Here is a 15,110-nt window from a genome sequence, read left to right on the forward strand (position 1 = left end):
AAAATATCAATTGGAAACTTTAAATACGATCACTCTTAGAGGCAGAGTTACGAGATAGTTTCTGAGTTTGTGTTTTACCGCTGCATTACGGTCATCTTTTATATAGCTGCGGATAATTTGATGGATTTCTTTACGACGATTGCAGTCCTTAACGCACAGCAGATTCTATACGTCCAGTAACATGACCATCACTAAACCCAGAATTAAATGTAATTACGGATATAGTTATTGTAATAACAGTTCATTCTGGTTAGTCATTTACTAAATTTGCATATATAGTCGAAAAAAGAATTACTTTACTTATTTATACATATTTACTTTACTTGGTGCATTAATGAGGCGTTGTCGAAGATTTTATTCGTCATTGCCTACAACAAATACTGGTGGGACCCACACATAAAAGTATTACAAATAAACTAAAGCCGTATTCATTAATATAATGATTCATTACAATTAGTTCAATTGCAACAAATAATAGGTCAAAACTTCTGTATCGTTGTATTAATTATTATTATTGAATATCCATTAAGGTAGCCTAGTTATGAATAGGCGGGTGTGGGGCAAAGTCTCGGACACACCTTGAAATGCGTAGTTTGGATATTTTTAACAGTAAATCTGATTCAAATCATATTAGAACTATATAAGGCAACATGTGCATTAGGTAACTGCATTTACAACTTAAGATAAATCAGACCCTCCCTGATTGACGAGGATTAAGTTGTTTCAGGAGGCTTTTCAGTTTCTTTTTTTTACCACATATAAATAAGTGATACTTTTTCCAGTTATTTCTTGGCATTAAAAAGGTAAGCAATTGATGCTTTAGTTGTTAATTATCAGCGAATACTGTTAAAAAAAAGTAACCTGTATCAATTGCTTCTTGTCAAAGTCAATATAATTCGCCATTTCTTATATGCACCAATATGAAATCGTCTTCCTAACTCTAATTTAATTTTCTTCATGATTATTTTTTGTTACTTGGACGCGATTTACTTTTCATGGAATGAAACGCAAGATGGAAATCAGCAGTAAATATACTTGTCAGTTACCGGATCAAATTAATTTGATCGATTTCATCTTCGAATTCAGTGATAAATACGGCGATCGTGAAGCTGTGGTAAGAATACAATTTATCCGTTTTAGCTAGTAATTTGTTTTATCGTTATTAATTGAAATAAGCGTTCAATGCAATTTTCTACTACCCTTACCCCATCATCTTTACTTTACCCAATTCAATCCGTAAGATATACTCAAGGCTAATTTATCAATTTTATAGCAGATGGGCTAGATAGCTGAATGTTGTTCTGATTTCATAAGGAAAATCATTTTACTTTCTTGACAAATGTGAACATGAATAATCTGCTTTCAGCAGTTTGATTATGCAGAATATGCCTTTTAGATGTAAGAATTAGAGGATACTTCTAACGTCAAAGTGTCGCTACAATATTAAAAACATGAACCGTTTTCATGAGATTGCGTCTAGGTAATACAAAGTAGGTACAGTGACCCCGAATTTTCGGTCAAAAAATAACTCTCAAACTATACCTTTTCTCGTAGATCCATCAATAACAATCAATAGTACAGAAATATTCACGAAAGTATGCGATATACAAATTTGGAACTTATGTTCTGCTACAGTATTAAGACTTTGAGAGATATAACAAATTGTTATGAAAAACAGAAAATCTTCCGTTTGCACGAATTGTAATTCCGTGTTCATATCGAACTTGTTGTAAATAATAACATGAGTCATAACCGATGTCTGTAAACTAGACATAAAATTAATGTGGGTGTCAAATTCGCCATCAGTTATATGAAAAATTCTAGATGAATGTTCAACATTGTTTTGCGAATTTAATGCCCTGCAAATGCCATCAACAACAGCACATTCAAACCAAAGCATCGTTCGCAATCTTAGCTCTTAATACTGCGGAAAGAAATATTGCAGATAACATTATAGTGTATAAGAGTACAACTGACGCAGTTTTAGCTTTATTTCATGTATAATTTGATTGCATTCTTAAGTCAATAAACTATAGCGCAACAATTAACGTGATTTTAAAGCTCACGGCATCTAGTAATGAATTAATAACTTTTATTATACCAATCTAATCTAATCAAAAATAATTTAAGACGTAATACAATCTTTGCAAGATTAAATGGGGCAAGATTATAAGAAATGATAACGAATAATTCGTCAACTAGGACGAATGTAGTAATTACTGAGCCAAAATCATTTTATAACTACAGCACAATCCTAACGTGGGTTTATAATCAGTTCAGCGAACGCATCCAAGATTAATTTTGATAGCCGAATAATCACACCATAAAATTGATTGGGGCAAGCATTCAGTAATAAAGATCGGATTTTATGCTTACAATCTGCTGCATTTCAAAGTTTATTCTAAGCACTGACCAAAAAATCAAGTTCTACCTTCCTTGGCCATACTCTGCACTGCTCAAAAGTATTCTTACCATCTCGTACATTACTCAAATAAAACTATGTATCGGTGAAAAGTACATCTTTTGCAAATTAAGATGAATCTTTCAGCATGCACACTTGTATAGTACGACAGGAGCCCGCTTGATTCGTATGAATCGGCATCTTACATCAAATTTTGGCAAAGTTTACATTGCATTAGCGTGATGTTGTATCGAGATTATCCATACCAGAAGCGATACTTGTGATAAATGCTGTAGTGATAGCCCTTAGTTTATTAGCAAAGTAAAGTTTTGATTTGATTACTTATTCTTCGCTATCGTCGAATGCTATTAATGTAATTATGTTGAACAATATCGATAACCACTCAATTTAGTAAGTAAGCTAGTGTTAATCCCTATAAATCGATTCTTTATGAAAATTTCCCTTTATCACCTTGACGGCCTAAATTGTGGAATTAAATTATTTAAAGGCGACTTAGCACATATTGGCACTCTCACCCTTGATGATACGCGTATTCCATAATTTAGTGTAGGAGGTGATTACTGAAAAGAAAATAACAGTCTGTGGCTTAGTCTAGTCACATAATCATAGCGCTTAGCACAAAATTTTTAATTGCATTATCAATCTGTGATGTCTTTAGTTCTTCTTAACTTTGGGTATGAATATCATTTACTTCCAGATTGACGCCGCTACTGGCCGCAGCTACACATATGCACAAATTAAGGTTTTAATGAAAAAATTTGCATCGGCTTTGATGCGTCGTGGCTTGAAAAAGGGGGATGTTGTAGCCGTTTATTCACCCAATATCCCTGAATATCCCATCGTTTTCTTTGGTACTATCGCTGCTGGAGCAACAGTAACGACGTGTAATCCACTATATACCGCGAAAGAGTTAGCACATCAGTTAGAGTTATCTGGTGCTTCGCATATCTTTACAGTCAATCTTTTTGCCGAGAAAGCTAAAGAAGCAGCTGCATTAAGGTATGATAGATTATTATACTGTACGATGCGAGTATTCAGTAGGCTAGCACTTGATTATTGTCTGCTTTAAAATGTTGTGGAGAAGAGTCAATTTTATTATATTATCTCTTATGTGCTCCAATCCTCTTTCTCATCATGATTTAAACTAGCCATATCTCAAATGTTTACGTTCTTGGAAGTCCTACTGGTGATGGCATTACTTCATTTCAAGATTTATTAGCGGACGATGGTAGCTATTATGTTCCAGCAAAGATCAATCCTCGCGAAGACGTAGCTGTATTGCCATTTTCTAGTGGTACTACAGGGTTACCGAAAGGCAAGTATTTAAATTGCCATTCCATTGCGAATTTACAATTTGTCTAACTTCCTCATCACATCGTAGATAAATTGTTCGAAAATGACTGAGAATATTAAGTAATCGGTGTATCTTGAACTCGGATATTTATAGGTGTTATGCTAACTCACTATAACATCATCAGTAATGTTAGCCAAGCTGCTATGAAGCCTTTCTTCAATGTCGACACTGATGATGTTATCCTAGCTCTGCTGCCTTGGTTTCACATTTATGGTATGGTTACTATACTATTTGTTGGAATTCGCTATGGATCTAAAGTTGTATCAATGTCAAGGTTCGAACCAAAGGCTTTTCTAGAGTGTATCCAAAAAAATAAAGTAAGCAAGATAACTGGAGCAACTACCACCTTGATTCAATCTTTTAATCGCTCGCTACAATTCGTCGTCATGATTTCTTCTATTTTGGTTAAAATTAATGTTGTTTAGATCACGGTTGCACCCATTGTACCTCCAATTGCCGTTTTCCTATCTAAACATCCACTGGTATCACAGTTTGATGTTAGCAGTCTTAAAGATGTTATAAGTGCTGCAGCCCCGCTGGGGAAAGAAACACAATCATCACTTACCAGCCGATTGGGTGTTTCGGTTAGACAAGGTAAAATATCGTTTTGATCGTAAATACCAAGCATCAAAATAGGATTGCAAGTTAAAATCTTTATTCGTATTCGAATAATTTTCAGTCATACTGTTTAAATTAGCAATATCATAATTAACATCAACCGAAGATGCAAAATGGTAAAACAATTTTAACATCGTAGGTTTCGGAATGACTGAGCTAAGCCCTGTTGCTACGGTCTCTCCAGCCAATGAATCTGTTCCTGGCTCAGCTGGAATTCTCGTTGCAAATACCAAAGGAAAGGTAACAATAGTAACATTAATGACCAACGATAAAACTTTAGCAGCGAAGTTCTCTTCATAAACTGCTTTTATGAACATAAAATCGAGACAGTTAACAAGAAGATTTTTATTATAATTTAATTTTTCGTTGAAATTGCTTTATTGCGACATGATAGGTTGTGGATATCGAAACAGGTAAAGCTTTACCTGCCAGAAAATCTGGTGAATTGTGCTTTAAAGGCCCTCAAGTAATGAAAGGGTATTTGAAAAACCAAGCAGCAACTGACAAAACAATTGATCAAGATGGATGGCTACATACTGGCGATATTGGCTACTATGATGAATCGGGAAATTATTTCATTGTTGATCGATTGAAAGAGCTGATCAAATATAAAGGCTTTCAGGTACAATTTCTCTAGTTTACTTTAAGGGTTGCTGTTTTCGTTAATTTATTGCTTATTATGTTATCACATACGAGTATATACCTAATATGTAACAGTCCATGCTAGCTACTTAAGTATACCACCATTGCACATAAAAACAACTACTAAAATCAGCCCCTATTATCATTACGTTATTTTATCCTCCTGAAAATTTAGGTTCCACCTGCTGAACTAGAAGAATTACTTTTAACTCATCCCAAGATTGCTGATGTCGCAGTGATAGGCATTCCTGATGTAGACGCTGGTGAGCTACCAAAGGCTTTTATAGTCAAAAAAAGCGATGATTTAATAGCTGAAGAAGTTATACAGTTTGTTGCTGGAGAAGTGGGACCACATAAAAAGTTACGAGGTGGCGTTGAATTTATTGAGGCTATACCTAAGTCAGCTAGTGGTAAAATTTTACGACGCCAGTTAAAAGCTCAAGAAATTGAGAAATATAAGAAAGTCAATTCAACTCGATTTTAATCGAACGGAAATGGTGCTGTTGTTGGCATAAGATTAATAATAAATGTCAACATTATTTCTGTTATTATTTACCTCTACACATTCATAACAATGTCAGTTTTAAGAGTGACTTTAGATTTAGAAATAACAATCTGCAAATATTCAGCATTAAATTTAGTATGATTTATGATAATATTATTTAGAGCAATAGCAATTTAATATTTCGATTGCCTTTGTATTTCTTAGTTTTCATAGTTGACGGATGTTGAATATTATGTTTGTTTTCTACTAAACCGCCATTTATGTGGTATTATATTTCGATAACTACTTCTCTTTATCCTATCATTGTCAATTTAGTTGGATCAATTTTGCTTATTTATAAGTGATTAGTAAACACATTCATTTTTCCTAAAAATAAATTTGAGAAAGCTTGCTTAAATCTTCATCAGCTATTGCCGAATAGTTATTCAAATATAAAGCTCAGGTGCTGATTTTAAAGTTTGTCGGCTGAGCTAACAATGTTAAACATTGGAAAAATAAGCTCATCACTATGCTTTACAGGCATTTTTTCGCAATCTAGTATCATCTTAAAGATAATTATATGTAGTCAGAGCGAGGAAAAATATGTGCTCTAGAGAATATTGATGTATTTCTAAATTCTTAAGACAGTGGTAGAAATAATCAATATTTACAGTTAATGCATAAAATAGCAGAATACATCGTAAGTTAGACATTTTCTTGCAGATTGAGTAATTTATATGATATACCAGTTGTCTAACTACACATATGTTAGTACTGACTGAAGCTGATTGAAAAATTAGACTTCTACTTAGCATGAGATATAATCAATCTTTTGCAAATTTATATTTAATCTATTCTAGTAAGCATTTAATACCGTCTGAATTGGCAGTAGAAAGCTTACATCTGCGAATTTGTAGTCTAATTGATTTGTTAGTTGTGATAATAATTGATCATTTAAAGCTTACGTACTTTATTTTACGAATAATTATATGAAAGTATTTAATCGTTAGAATGTCAAGTCATGATCTCCAGGAGCTATTCTAGGATTTTAGCAATGTGTTATACGATAGCAAAACAATTTATAATACGAAAATAAGATGATGATGTATAAATTTCCCGTTAAAGGCTATTAAGTTCGTAAGTGAGCAAAGAAAGGAAATTCAATGTCTGCAGCATGCTGTATAAATGATTTAGGTTACTTTTTCCGGCCTTCATTAAACTATCAATCTTTTAGGATGTCATGAGCACTTTTGTAATGAATCAACACGCTGGCAGTATGAAAAAGAATAGAACAGCTATTGTTCTTCTCTCCATTAGTTTTATATAACATTAATTTTAGCCACATAATTTGTATACAATAATTATAACTGAATTAATTACTATAGAGACAGAATTCATCAAGAAATATACATAATAATGCCATATTACGGTTATTGTTTGTTATGAGGCAAGGCATTGCTTAATAAACCCGCACTGAATGGCCGCAATCTATACTATTGTCGGTCTTATGTTCTTGCTATTTAATTACTGTGATCTTAGGCTACAGTAAGTATCGTTAGTATCTTCCTTATAAGGTGTCATACTGGATAGAATTGGTGTATGAATTATTTGTCGAACGAAAACAAGGAAGTTTTAGTATTGAATCAACCATTGACGGGAGTCTTAATTACTGAAAGCGCCGTACTTAACACATACGCTGATCGAAGCTAGTGTATACGATATAAGTCTACTTATATTTTCGTTATTCTCAATCGTGTTGGTTGTACTTAAATCGTGCATTACTAGCATTTTACTGGTGATTAATTTGAACAATCCTGTTCTTATAAACTACCATGGAGGTACAGAGCTTATTCACGTGCCAAATACCTGATAATATCAATTTAGTGGATTTCATCTTCCAATATTTCGATGAATATGGCAGCCGGGTTGCTGTGGTAAGTTCTAACATTTTCTACTTAGTCAATATACAAATTGCGCGATGGGCAAAAGTTTATTAAGAAGTTATCCCAAACAAATTCAATTGCATTTCGGACTTGTACAAAAGCAAAATGCCTCTTACATCTCTGTAATACACCACATGATCATTTGCATTTCGCTAATCCCAACCAGCAAGCAGAATATGTTCGCATCACTGATATAAAAGATGTTAACGATATCCAATGACAGAAAACGAAATTGATGGCTGATCAATAGCTAAAACCAACAGACTACCATCTTGAAATAGTAAAGAGTGAAAGTCATCCCTAACTAATTTTACTATCCAAGATGAAAAACAAAGAAGCTTTTCTAGCGGTATAATAAAAATAATCGTTGTAGTATAATGTCTTAAACGCAATTTTAAAGTCGGGATATAATCGGTTAACAGTGTGCATATTTTGCAAGCCCATTTATTAATAACTTGCTATTCTTTAGAAGCTTTACTGCTTTCGCTATATCTGTATCGTTAGTGTTGTATAGCCATTGCAATTTCTTCAGCTACAGAACCTAAGACAAGGTTTATCATTTTCTAATAGTTTTAATTTTATAACCAACTACATACTGCAGTATCTTGAAGGGCAAATGTCTTAACAACGTATCATTTTTATTATTCTAACAAGGTTTTCATATATAACTAGATATGATACTATAAAAGGAGAGATAAATGATGATTATCTTTAACATAAAATATAAAATTCTGTCAGATTAGTAGTGAAAAGTGTGATTAAAGTGCCCCTACGTATTCATATGTTTTTATATCGAGCCAGACTTGCTAGGTTAATAGAGTTAACTTCTAAAGATTTTAGATTAATTTCGATAATTAGGACTATTTCATAAGCATACCATCCATCTTCATGATTTCTTAAATTTCTAACGATGATTGCTATTGTCATGACATGATGCTAACGACTGAATTACTAATTTTATTTTAATCCGAAATGAAAGCTAACGGAATTGAAGTCAACCAGACTTGACTATAGTATTTTTAACTTTTCACAGTCTAATATGAAAATATTTGATATGGCAAAGGCTTCATTAAGTTTGCTCGTTATTTCGGGAGGATAGATTTGTAGAGTTTGAGCTGTGAAATCATTTTAGTCGTTTATAAAAATCATTTAACTGATTGAAATGCTAGATATACATGACTGAAATTCTGGAACTGTACACGAGAAGTGTAATAGTAATGTTTTCTGGATCACAAATATAAAATATGTATCCCACGGTATACATTTAGAGACGAAAATATTAGAATTTTAATTACTTGATCACAGATACTGCCGTTATACTCACTGATATTATACGGCACTTATTTCAAGAAGTCAATGAATACATAGAAAACCAGCTACTTTATTGCAAGATATCAATTTTAAGACTCTTGACTTATTCTGTAATACAGTAACCGTGTCTGACTACCGTATCCGTTACTTGCATTTATTATTTTCTTTCTTGTTAAAGTGAATGACATATAATCGGCTAACGCTATGGTTTAAATGGAAATGCTGAAAGATGCGCTTCTAACTACAGTATGATACATTTCAGATGCATTTGGTACCATGGTAGCTTAGCGTAGATTAGCTTTCCTTAGAAAGTTTTATAGGCACAGAATCATCAGTACAATATGAAGTACAGATCAGTTTCCATCAAGCATTCAATTCTAAGGATCTTAATACTTAATTCGAATGACTTAGATCCATTGTACATGGTTGATTCAATAATTAAGATTTTAAAGCGATATTGCTAAAGCAATTTTAGGCCTATTAAGGCGAATCTTTTTTACCTTACAGATCCCCTTACCTGTTTGTTTAATTAAAAAATAGTTTAACGAAATGAAAGCCCTCTCTCTCGGATATTTACTGTATATATATGCAATTTCAAATCTATGACAAAATACTAACTTACATATCAAGTCTGTTTGGCTGCTTCAGAAACATTTTCTTAGCAAGAAAACACAATATGCACTATGTTTGAAGACTTAGAGAACTTGTATTAGAATAAAACATAAAAAATGATACTATGACCTAAAATATAATATAATATATACGGATATTAAGGTAGATAATAGATTATCACGGTAGTATATTTAATGCATATTAATGATACCTATCCACAGAAAATATTCTTTATCATCTAAAAAATAGGTTATTGCTAGTTTTATAAGCAAGCTGCTCCAATTTTACTTATAATAGATATAGATTCCAATAGATTAATGATTGAGCTTTATAATCTTCTCGTCCTTGCACTATACTGTACAGTGAATGTAATAGCAATTAGATATCTTTTTCAATGCAAATAATGTTATAGCTAAGGATAGAGGCAGACAGTTATCTGAACCTACTTTAAATAAAATATATTTCATAATTTAAATACAATCATTAATTTATCGTTCCTAAACTCGTATACCATTAACTTTTAGTTTTTGTATCAGACAAGATTATTAAGTAGTGACGGCTAATGAACGTAGGCAGAGTCCAATCCATAGCTATATAACCCTAAAATTACAAATGAATTAATCTGCTTTACTAAGGTAGGATGTTACGTAGTTAAGACCAAGATCTTTTATGTTATTCTTATATAACTATTATCAATACTCATATTATTTACAGGTTGATGCTAAAACTGGCCATTCCTACACTTACGCTCAAATCAGAGAATTCACAATAAAGCTTGCATCGGCTTTATTGCGTCTAGGATTAAGTAATGATGATGTCGTTGCAATTTATGCACCCAATATTCCTGAATATCCTATCGTATTTTTTGGAACGGTATTAGCCGGTGGTACAGCATGTATAGTCAATCCGGCATATTCCGTTAAAGAATTAACTAATCAGCTAGAATTGTCTGAAGCCAAGTATATCTTTACCGTGAGTGCTTTCCTTGACAAAGCAAAAGAAGCAGCAGCAAGAAGGTCAGAAATGATGCACATTATTTTCTCTATACTTAAAATGAGCTAGCTGTTACTACTATCAATTTCTTACCATCTAATGTCTTTAAAAATATTTGCATCATTAGAGATATTTCTAATATCTACGTCATGGATAACATCACGGATAGCGATATTACCTTGGCTCAAGAATTATTAGAAGATGATGGCAGTCGATATAAAAGTAAAAAGATCAATTCTTGCGAAAATATAGCGGCTATAGCCTTTACTGATGGTACTACAGGCTCACCCAAAGGTAGCCTTATCAATCCTTGAACTAATGTTATTCGTTAAGAATATAGGTAGTAATTAGGTTATTATATCCTTTAACTCTGTACTTCAACAACCACTGTTGGTACGCTCTTTTATTTAGTGAGCAATATAGTATTCAATACGTCTGCAGTTAGATTTGTAGCATCGTTTGCTTTGTAATCTTACTGTTTTTTCCATAGTAAGCTAGTGGTGAATGGTCTCTAGTTAAGATAGACAGCGAGTTTAAATTTTGTATAGTCGGCCAGTCCCTGATTCGAATCACACCTTACTGTAAGCTACCCGTCTGCAGTTAGATTTATTGCTTCGTTTATTATGCAATTTGACTGTTTTTCCATAGTGAGAGGTCGGTAAATAATCTCTAGTTAGGTAAATAGTGAATTTAAAACTTGTTCTTTTCAAGTGAAATTTTGATTCAAGTTGCATCTAACGATAAACTATAATCGTCAAGTCATTTACCCTAGCTCGAACCGTAGTCAATAGATTTATAAATTCGCCAAAATTATCGCGAGGTAATGCCCAAAAAATATCTTAGTCGTTTCTCCCTAGCTGTGTTGACCAGACCGCTAGTTGCTAGGACTATACACAGCTTCTCTGTTGAGATGTTTGTATAGCGCTTGTAAAAAATTCAATATTAAAATTGGTTCTTGCCAAAATCCCTATTAACAATCGTATGTATTCACTTTATCAGGCGTTATATTAACTCATCACAATATCATCAGCAATGTTAGCCAAGCTGCTGTACGGCCATTCTTTACAGTCGATGAACAAGATATCTTATTGGCCTTGATACCATGGTTCGACATCTATGGTATGGTTGCAAATCTCTTGATTGGTTTACGATTTGGAGGCAAACTTGTTTCCCTGGCCGAAGCTAATACAACAGTCTTTCTAGAAACAATTCAACAACACAAGGTATGGTAACTATATTCTAGCGATCGTTTTCTTCATTTTTATTGATGTACGAGGTTATTTGGAATGTCAAGGGAGCTTAGTAATTTTCTTTTCTTTCAAGATTACCATTGCAACTATTACTCCACGAATTGCAGCTTCGCTATCCAAACAGACATTGACTGGCAACTTTAATGTTAGCAGTTTGAACGACGTTATTGGGGCAGCAGCTCCTTTAGGTAAAGAAGCGCAAACAGTATTGGGAGGTAATCTGGGTGGATCATATCGACAAGGTAAGCAATACATAGCTAGAAATATCAGTAACATCTGGTTTGATTCTTCAGGTAGCACACTATTTTCCCATCATTTAAAGGTATTCATACAATTGCTTATATGTCTTTTTTCCCCGGGCGTACTTAGCTTACGGCTTAACTGAATTAAGTCCCGTAGTAGCTGTTGTGCCTTCAAGCAAGGCAATTATTGGCTCGGTCGGTAAACTTGTTCCCCATACGAAGGGAAAGGTACTGATATAGTTATAATGTTCTGCTATCCGTCCATTTCGACCATTTTCTTACTATATCACAAAATAAATTCGTCAGTTAATGCCGTAGTAAACGTTAGTATTAAGTTATGGTACGGCAAAATAATGATTTAAATGCTTCGATTTATGTTGGTATAGGTAGTAAATATTGAAACTGGTGAAGCTCTACCTGTTGGCGAATCAGGTGAATTATGCTTTAAAGGTCCTCAAGTAATGAAAGGCTATTTAGGAAATCAGGCTGCTACTGAATCAGTTATTGATGAAGATGGATGGTTACATACTGGAGATGTTGGGTATTATGATGAATCGGGCAATTTGTATATCGTTGATCGCCTGGATGAATTCATTAAATATGACGATTTCCAGGTAAATGGGAGTTATAAAGGGAAAGATTTCATCCCATAAATTAAATTTCTGCTGATTACTATGATTAATAGATAATTTCACTTAGTCTGAGGATGACAATTTGACCTCGTTTCATTCATGCTATAGGTAGCACCGGCTGAATTAGAAGAGGTTTTATTAACTCATCCTAAGGTTTCCGATGCAGCTGTTATTGGGATTCCAAATATTGATGGTGGAGAGCTTGCCAAGGCCTTCGTAGTTAAATGTGATAATGATATCACTGAGAAAGAGTTGGAAGATTTTGTTGCTTCAGAAGTAGCTGAACATAAGAAATTATATGGAGGGGTTGAATTTATTGATACTCTGCCTAAATCGACAGGTGGCAAGTTATTGCGTCGTCGACTGAAAGAGCTGGAAATAGAAAAGATAAAAGCAATTACTCAGTTTGATACCGTAGAAAGCTTTTAAAATTTGAGCAGCTCATCTGGTTATCTTGCATTACATATGGATGTGATATTTTTAGATACCCCAAATGGTGTGATATCTTCAGCATCTTATATTTCAATCTTTTTCGAAAACTTGTAATTTAATCAGTGATTGCTGTCCCATTTCTTGTATACGGTGCTCTTCAGCAATGAGATCCTTTCGCAAGCACTTTGTTACTACATCAAAGTGCACTGATTGCCCTCCATTTATATGCTTAGCGAAAAAGGGTCAGGATTTTAATTTATGAATTATCGATGGTTTGAAGAGTGATCGGTGTGGCTTCTTCTGTGTAACCCCCATATCATTATTTTCTTAATATATCAGGTATAATTATTACCAATAGTTATATTACCTATATACTGTTGAAAATATGTTATTTTCTTGACAGTTTTATCGCTCTTGCTGTTTAGCTAGTTAAAATCATTGATCTTTGTTTGCGAACTATTTATAGCTTCTTTTTGTTCGTAAGCTTGGGCTTATAGTGACACTATTTAAGTAGGAAATATAAATAATGTAACCATGGTTTAAGTAGATTATTTGAGAGAACAAATATGTATGATGTATATGTGATTATGTCTTAATATTTTCTTTAGGCATACTCGTAGCACTACTATACAGAATAATTATCAATCTATGATTATGAAATTATCGAACCTTATTGCATTGTAGAGATTTCTTTCTGCAGTTTTCGTAATGTTTCGGTACAACATATTGTAATAATAAATTTTACTTTACACGATGTTAAAATATAAAACGATGCATTCGATCCGGCTAAATGAAAATGCACATGGCTACCATTGAATGAAATACTTACTTTATATACGGCTCAAGTAGCTAACATCGTTCAAGTGAAGCAACCAAGTACATCAGGATATTGGACTAGAGAGGTGAAATATTACGGTCTCAATGATGTTTTTCATAGACTATTTATTACCGACAATTTAAGGCAGCAACTGAAGGAATATGATTACAATAGGCTTAGATTCAAGATGATATTACGATGGAACAAAATGGCACAACATTAAGACTTTATACGGTAGTACTTTCATGCACTATAGCCTTATAAATGCAGCTAATTGAACGTTGATCATATGCGTTTGCACAAATTGAAGGATAGTTCTTTCCATTTTATTTGTAGTGGATCTGTCATAGAAATTTCTTTAAGTAACTATCTCAAATGATAGCTGAAATGAAGGTTAACATGTAGCTGAAATTACTTTTAGCGTTCTAAACAGTTACTTCTGGTCATTCCTTCTCAATGAAAGTTTAATATGATCATTCATTACACTTTTCTAGTTCAGTACAGCAGTATTTTCTTATTTTTATAATTATTAAATTATAGTAAAAATTTCTGGTCCACTACAGCCTCATGACAGCTAACGAAAATCAGATCAGCATCATGATCGTTACAGTTATTACTGTAACTTAATGAGATGCTCTTAAACAAAAAAATCTACAGCCCAATCGTAAGATTAAGAGAGAATATCTTATCACCTTAGAATGATTACAGATTCTGCATCATCGATATAGATATCGGCTTACAAACTAATATCGTCATTTACGATAAGTTCAGGCCTATTTTTTTTCCAGCAAGCAGTACATTTATCAATTACTCTCCTTCACAGTGAGAATATTTACGTTTAATAAATAAAATGGTTTTGACGGTCAATAATCATTTTATAGCAATTTTATATGATCCAATTTGTAGCATTATATTGCTTTGTAACTAATATCCTCATCCAGTCATTGTCCATTACTGCCAACTGCTATCGAATATAAAGTCGGAAAATTCTGCTTTTAGCACCTTTTACAGCCATATAAATCAACATTGAAGAATAAATTGAAGGCAATGGATAAGATTAATTTCCGATATTATAACTTTTGATAGAACTTCTTAGAACTGAATATAGAAAGTTCTTGAGTTTGTTTTCTCACACTTTCTACCTGTAGCTTTTAAGATATTTAGTCAAATCAAGTTATGAAATCGATTAAAAAGTATGGGTAAAATGTTAATAGCCTGATAAATTGAAAAACGAACTACGAGTACTGTAGCTGTTTGCTTTGAGAAAGTTGAGTCAGTATAATTCAAAGTCTATTACTGATGCTAATTTATTTATCTTCAAGAAGCATCACAAAGCTAGTAATATTATATTGATAAAT

General features: G+C 33.1%; 2 protein-coding genes across 2 annotated transcripts; both read left to right on the forward strand.

The window, feature by feature from the left end:
- Positions 1-3,098: 3,098 nt before the first annotated feature.
- TRIADDRAFT_56199 (uncharacterized protein) lies at positions 3,099-5,520 on the forward strand (the record flags this gene model as incomplete). The annotated part of the gene is made up of 7 exons (XM_002112272.1): positions 3,099-3,421; positions 3,571-3,716; positions 3,870-4,093; positions 4,202-4,370; positions 4,534-4,634; positions 4,789-5,016; positions 5,212-5,520. 7 exons carry the CDS (start codon positions 3,099-3,101, stop codon positions 5,518-5,520), a joined length of 1,500 nt encoding a protein of 499 aa, XP_002112308.1.
- A 1,862-nt stretch (positions 5,521-7,382) lies between these two features.
- On the forward strand, positions 7,383-12,872 carry TRIADDRAFT_1761 (uncharacterized protein; the record flags this gene model as incomplete). Its single annotated transcript, XM_002112273.1, has 8 exons — positions 7,383-7,454; positions 10,101-10,402; positions 10,507-10,673; positions 11,379-11,602; positions 11,703-11,871; positions 11,999-12,099; positions 12,258-12,485; positions 12,612-12,872. Coding segments are annotated over 8 exons (1,524 nt in total), but the record flags the coding sequence as incomplete, so codon positions are not given.
- Positions 12,873-15,110: the final 2,238 nt, after the last annotated feature.

Source organism: Trichoplax adhaerens, genomic scaffold, assembly GCF_000150275.1.
Source record: "Trichoplax adhaerens TRIADscaffold_5 genomic scaffold, whole genome shotgun sequence".
Lineage (NCBI taxonomy): Eukaryota > Metazoa > Placozoa > Uniplacotomia > Trichoplacea > Trichoplacidae > Trichoplax > Trichoplax adhaerens.